This window comes from Glycine max, chromosome 18 (genome assembly GCF_000004515.6).
Source record: "Glycine max cultivar Williams 82 chromosome 18, Glycine_max_v4.0, whole genome shotgun sequence".
NCBI lineage: Eukaryota > Viridiplantae > Streptophyta > Magnoliopsida > Fabales > Fabaceae > Glycine > Glycine max.
Window position 1 is genome coordinate 15,091,113 of NC_038254.2, and position 7,645 is coordinate 15,098,757.

Below are 7,645 nucleotides of genomic sequence, written 5' to 3' on the forward strand. Positions count from 1 at the left end.
CATCTTAAAATTTGTTTGCATATGTTGGCAGGGTAAGGTTAGAGGTATATTTTTCTTGTCCTAGGTTAGAAATCGTAGGTGTCTTTCAATCTACGGCCCAGAGAATAATTTAGAATCGTTTTGCTCACAGCGTGACTATCTGGACGAAAGGAAAGTTTCATCTTGATGTCAAAATCTCATTGACATCCTTGTTAGAATTTTCTGTTATGCGATTCATTGAAAGCTTTTTTTTCTTATTGTTTGTTTTACATTCAATTCCAGAGGAAATGATAAGATTTCTGAAACAACTAAGCATTAACCCTCATTGTCTGGAATTGAATGTGGAAAAGAAATCAATGTCTGATTATTGTCCATTTTTGCAGTCATATACAACCCATAATTTTAGCTGGACATTTAATTTAGACTCTCATGCCCATCTCTGTGATGGTTAGAGATCTATAAATTGAACGTGCTCTTTGTTTAGTATCACTAAGCATGCTCCTCCCTTTAGAAACAAAACAACATCAAATTTAAGTTAGTGAAGGTTTAGAAAAACGAAACTTAATGAGTTAGTGAAGGTTTAGAAAAACGAAACTGAATGAGTCTGAGTGCAAACGTATTCGCTTTAATTGCAATGACTAGATGTACACCCTATCCGATTATGCTTCCCCTTATTTTATTTTGAATGTATTTTTTGGACTGAGAGTATGTTTAGATCAGTAACTTAGTTTAACAATCCATACATATATAATTCAGTAGTTACAGGAATCATTGGATTTCAAACATAGCTCTTAATAGAAGAACTGTAACCACTCTGAACATCATAATACCTTGACCACAGCATAACACCTCCATATTTAGAAGAACCCTTAATGGCTGGAAGCACCTTGGATGTAAGATCAGCTGCAGGAATGAAGCCACTTCCTGCTGCCAGTGGAGAAGCTGGTAACCCCAAGAATATCTTGTTGGCAGGGATACTTGTGATCCATTGCTTCCATGCATCTTCAAGGTTACTAATTGCCCCAGAATTGTATTGGCAAGGAGGGTTGTTGTAGAATTGGACCCAAACAAAGTCAAAAAGGCCTGTTGTGAGAGCATTTCCAATCCAAGCATCTGGAAATGGGCACTGAGGTGCTGCAGTTATGTACACTTTCTTGCTTTGTTTGGCCATGCCATACCCTTTTAGGAGCCTGGCAAGGTCACCCCAGTGTTTGTTTGATCCACCTTCAATGTCAAAGTCAATGCCATCAAGAACGGCGGGGCCAAGAGGACGAGTCAATGAGTGTCCCCCAAGGAAGTTGTTCCAAAGATAAGTGGCTGCTTGGCTTGGATCAATTGAGGGGCTTCCAACATCTCCTCTCAAAGAGAGCAATACCTTGATGCCTTTGGCTTGACAAGATTTGATGTCTGAACTTAAGCCAGTGCACCCATTATTACTATGAGGGTCACAGTGACCAGCAAGATTAATCATGGGAGTTTGGCCTTTGCCAAAGGTTGGCAAAAAGGCTATGATCACATAATCATAGTTGCCTGTGGCACAAGCCTCGGCCAGCGTGCCCTCGTTGCCATTCTGGCCCCAGTAGACTGTAATTGTTCCAGCATAAGAACCATTTGCTAGTGCTAACAAGACTAGGCACAAGAATGTGACTGAGATTGCTGATTTCAATTCCATTGTGAAAAGGGCAATAAATGTTTTAAGGTGGTTAAAGATTTAGACTGCTTCTGTGCCAAGCACTGCTGGGGAAGAACTGCTTTTATAAAGTTCCTATGTTTTAATCTCTTCAAAATTAACTTTGGAGCTTTGCTCATTAGAGCGTGCCTTGTCAGTCATGGTTAATATAATAATTATTGATTCCGAGTTCATGGAAGCAACGTGCCAATTTACCAATCTCTTTGCAATTCTAACATCTTCTATTTGCTCTTGTTAAGTGTTTTCCTAAATTTCTTCCACCATTCTTCACTCTTATGAATGATAAATTAAAGTAGCAGTCAAATGTAAGAAGCATATATGCTGGAAAATTAATATTTTTTTATAGATATCAGCGGTAAAGTGATCATAATATTCAGGAATTAGTTACTTGTTATCTGATTATTCATGAGCTTGTTTCTTTGATAGTTATCAGTTTTGAGCTTCCGCACTGGCAACAGGGCAGCTCATGTCGGAAATTTAATTTTGATATTATTAGCTACTTTTTAACTCCCCTTCACATCTCAATAAATGTTAGTATAGAATAAAAGTAAACACCAAAAGCAAAATACCTTTCTATTAACATCTGTCCATAGAGTAAAAGCTAAGCAGATTTGAATATTTTGTTTAACTTTGTATTGGGCCCATTGGCTATACAGATAATTTTGCGTTCAGATGGTGGAATAATTCCAAAATTTACAGATAATATTCAAATCCCCTCCGTTCTTAGGTAAAGTCACACTATATTAAATAAGTCTCTCTTTTTCCTTTTTTTTTTCCGTAGCTGTTTAATTTAGCACAGTAGGACTCGTGAATTAATTATGTAAAAAGTCTTAAGGGGTTTCCTAGACTATCAATGATAGGAAACAACAGGATCTTGAAACCTATGGTTCTCACAAACAATCAATAAACAACAATAGATAATGATGTGTACCTTTCTCCATAGAAAGACTTGTACCTTTCTGCATAGGAACTTCTCTCCGGTGCACTTTGATTTCCTTGAAAGATGAGAGAAATAAGATTTCACTTCCTTTGACCTTTCTTTTCTGCCTCTCTCCATTAGTGATGGCTATGAGTGAGAGAGAACACTTTTCTGGTCAGGAAGGGGACCTTATTTCACGTTAGTGGGTATTAACCCCCTTTTATAACCACTACTCCCATCAAGTAGTAGTTAGCTCTAGAAACTTCTCCTATTAAGCCCAATTACAATTTAGCCCTTAATCGTTAATTGTTTACTTATTAGTCCCTACATAAGTCACATGCCTCTCACATGAGACATTAATTCTAACATTCTCCCACTTGGCTCATGTGACATTAATAAACATTATGGACTAAATAAATAAATAGATTAACTAACATAATGCGCATTAAAAATTGACTAAATTGTTCTATACATTGGGTACATCATAATTTCATGATTAAGAATAGGAACCAATTCGAGTCATGGCGGTTGTACATCATCTAATCGACATAGTCCCTTCCATGTACTACAAATTAGTCTTCTCCTTAATATGACCATTAGTTAGGAGTACATAATTGGTCCAACATAATGTCTTCATTCAAGACAAAACCTGTTAACATTACTCTAACACAAACATGCATGCAAACATAGAGAACATGTAATCAGAAACATATTATAATTGAGCTCAGAGTGTCACCAAAATTACATAAGGTAAATTACACTTAATGATCATCAATAACAATAATGCCCATACTTTCAACATGTTCTATAAATGTCTTGGGCGGTAATCCCTTTGTCAAAGGGTCAGCTATCATAAGTTTTGTGCTAATATGTTCTATTGACACTCTTTATTTCTGAACTTCTTCCTTCACGACAAAGTACCTCAATTTCATATGCTTAGCACCCTTAGAGTACTTGTCGTTCTTACAAAAAATATTGCTGCGAAGTTATCACAATACATTTTCAGCGGCCTAGCAATACTGTCGACAATTCCAAGCCCTGAAATAAAGTTCCGCAGCCAATTAGCCTGAATTGTAGCCTCAAAACATACTACAAATTCAGCTCTCAGATGCAACAACAACTGATGCATACAAAATTACTTTCATTTGTTTTCGTTCCATATCATTTCTAGGACATTGTGTGAGACTAAATCTGTCTCATTTCTAAATTAGAATAGGCGATGTTAAACACCTTTCCATCTTGAATTTCTCTAGCACTTTATCGATATATGTACTTTCTGAGATAAGCCTAACAATCCTTATGATCTATTATGGAATATTTCTATCCCTATCACATAGCTTACCTCACCCATATCTTTCACTTCAAAGTTTCTAGAGAGAAATTTCTTAGTCTCATGAAGAAGACCAAGATCGTTAGCTGCAAACAAGATATTATCAATATACAAAATTAGAAAATAACCTTACTCCCACTGACCTTCAGATACATACACCGATAAACAATATTTTCCTTAAATCTAAAGGAAATAATGGTATCATTAAACCTCAAATACCATTGGCGGAAAGCTTGCTTTAAGATTGTATATTGATTTCTTTAGTATGCACACCATGTGTTCATTTCTTTCAACTGAGAACCCCATTGGTTGGTCCATACAAACATTCTTCTCTAAATCTCCATTAAGAAAGGCTGTTTTTACATCCATCTGATGTAGCTCCAAGTCATAATGGGCTACTAATGCCATAATAATCCTGAAAGAATCCTTTCGTGAGATGGGTGAAAACGTCTCTTTATAATCAATGTCATTTTTCTGAGTAAATTCCTTAGCAACAAGTCTAGCCTTGTAACGTTCAAGGTTGTCATGAGAGTCACGTTTAGTCTTGAAGACCCACTTACAACCAACTCTCTTACAACCCTTTGGTAATTCTACAAGGTCCTAAACACCATTTTGTTCCATGGAATTTATCTCTTCTTTTATGGCATTTAACCACTTCTCAGAATTATCACAACTTATAGCTTGTGAAAACGAAACTGGATCATTATCATTAATGCTTAAGTTTGTTTCTGTTTCATGTAAGTATACCACATAGTCATTCGAAATAGCTGGTCTTCTTTCTCTTTGAGACCTCCTTAATGCTACTTCTTGTGGTTCTTCCATAATAGGTTCATTATGCATCATGGGTTCATTATCGTGTTGCTCCTCTTCATTAATTTTATAACAACAATTAAAAAGAGCAATCACCTTACTGCTAGAGGTCCAAGCTAAAATGACTTGCACTCTAACTTCTTTAATTTCCACTTCTCGTAGAACTGTACTCCCACTGATTTTACCGTTTTCAATGAACCTTGCATTTCCAGTTTCGATAATTCTCATACTATGATTAGGACAATAAAACATATACCCCTTTGACTTTTCTGGATAACCAATGAAATATCCACTGATTGTTCTTGCATCCAATTTTCTTTCTTGCGGATTATAAATCCTTATTTCTGCCTGGCAACCCCAAACATGCAGGTGCCTTATACTAGGTATCCTATTTGTCTACAGCTCAAAAGGTGTCTTTGGAACTACCTTACTAGGAATCCTGTTCAACAACTACATGGCAGTTTTCAAGGTATACATCCACAAGGATACGGATAAAGTCTAATTGATTAACATACTCCTAATCATATCCATTAAAGTTCTATTCCGCCTTTCTGATACACCATTTTGTTGTGGTGTACCGGGAATTGTGTATTGCACACAAATGCACATTTCTGAACAAGCTTAGCAAATGGACCTGGGTGTTGCCCAGTTTCATCATATCTTCCGTAATACTCATCACCTCTATCATATCTAATAATTTTCACATTTATGTCTAATTGCCCTTTTACTTCATTGTAGTAAATTTCTAAGGCATCCATTGCCTAAGAAATCTCGGGCAGTAAGTAGACATAACTGTAACGTGAATAATCATCAATAATTGTGATAAAGTATCATTCCTTTCCTAAAGAACTAACATCAAAAGGTCCACAAATATCAGTATGCACAATTTCAAGAAGCTGAGTGCTTCTTGTAGCTCTTTTCTTTGTATGTTTTGCTTGTTTTCCCTTAATACAACCCACATAAATATTTAGATCCATAAAATCTAGATAAGGAAGAATTTCATTCTTTATTAATCTTTCCATCCTTTCTCTAGAAATGTGACCTAAATGTTTATGCCACAAGAAAGCAGATCGTTCATTCACTAAACTATGTTTAGTGCCAACATTATGATGCAGAGTTAAACCAGTTTCAGCATACAAACTGTCTATTTCCAATTTATATAAATCATCACAAGAATGCCAGTACCAATGAGATGATTATACTTAAATAAATTGAAACATCCATTACCAAAATTAAAAGAGTATGCAGTAACATCAAGTTTAGATAATGAAATTAAATTCCTAGATAAACTAGGTACATAAGGAATTTCCAGTAAATCTAAACAATGTCCAGTGTTGTGTTTTAAACAATAAGTCTCAACTATTTCTACTGTAGCTTTCACTTCATTCCCCATAAAAATGAACTTCTCATTTGGGCTTATGGTTTGGATTGTAAGGAATCTCTGCATAATGTTAGAAACATGAGTCATACATCCAGAATTAATCCATCATGTGTCATGAGAAAATACAGTTAAGTTTGATTCAAAACATACATGAGCATTAAGCTCGCCATTCTTTTCGAACCAAGACTTGCACTTTAGGTAATCCTTATGGAAATGTTCGGATTTCCTACAAAATTAACAATTATTTCCCTTTGATACCTTCCTTTGGATTTGCAAAGAGTCGTCATTGTTCTTTAATGACCCTTTGCCTTTATCATGCTTCTTCATAAATTTCTTTTCAAGCTCCTTGATTTCCTTGGTGGCTTACATAATGAACTGAGTGACTTCCTTGATTCTTAAGCCTTATTTTTTTTTTTCTGAACTAACATACTGTGCAATCCATGCACATTCCATTTATCTTTCATGGTATTATAGTTCATTTAGAACGGGCCAAACTCAGACGGTAATGAGTTTAGAACAAACTGAACAAGAAAGTTCTCATTCACAGCCATTATATTCCCAAGGTCTTAAGTCTTGCTGCAATGTTTGTCATCTCAATGACATGTTCATACATAGTACGTGAACCATCAAACTTCATGGCGGTCAATGTACTCATTAATGTCCCAGCAACAGACTTATCAGCTGTTTGAGAACACTCTCCCACTAATCACATAAACTTTTTAGCACTTTCGATTTTAGGGAGAGTTGTCTTAATACTGTTTGCAACAGTCATTCTCATCAACATTAGGCTGAGTCTGTTAGATCTTTCCCAAGTTTTATAATGGACTTTCTCTTCATTGCTACTAGCATCAATAAAAGTAACAAACTTCTCTTCCAACATAGCAAGATCATGATCCAAAACACTAAGGTGAAATTGGACTTGCTCATTTCAGTCAGAGAAGTTAAGCCTATTAAAATTGGCTCAGATGATACATAAGAATCCAATGAATTCAAAACATGTATTACATAATAAAGTTCACATAAGTGTTTTGAGACTTAAAATACATGTCATACATATGATTCATTCAGATAACGGTTAATGTATATTGATGTTCTCCTTTGGGTGATACACCAACACACAACATACAAACATAATGATGCTAATAAAATTTTAACATTATTTGACAATTAAATATGCACCAATTAGTAATATCTATTTCCTTTGGGCATATAAATAAAACTAATGATTCACACAAATTGCCTACAATTATATTCATTAATTATAAGAACAACTGATCAACCTTTGGGCGATCCATAAATGCCTTATAACAATGAATTTCAATTATCCATAAACCAATAATCATATAATTTAGCATCCATTATTCTATGAGTAATTGGAGTAATCATTAAGTTGGAATTAAATAACCTTACGAATTTGGTCACTTTGGTGACTAACAAATTCAACATACATTTAATTCCAACCAAGTATAATTGAAATAATCATTAATTTGGAATTAAATAACCTTACAAATTTGGCCACTTTGGTGACTAACAAAT

General features: G+C 35.1%; 1 protein-coding gene across 1 annotated transcript; it reads right to left on the reverse strand.

Moving 5' to 3' along the window:
* Positions 1-747: 747 nt before the first annotated feature.
* LOC100785250 (acidic endochitinase) lies at positions 748-1,661 on the reverse strand. Its single transcript, XM_003553143.3, has one exon. The coding sequence runs from the start codon at positions 1,649-1,651 to the stop codon at positions 758-760; it is 894 nt and encodes a 297-aa protein (XP_003553191.1). The 5' UTR covers positions 1,652-1,661; the 3' UTR covers positions 748-757.
* Between the last annotated feature and the right edge of the window lie 5,984 nt (positions 1,662-7,645).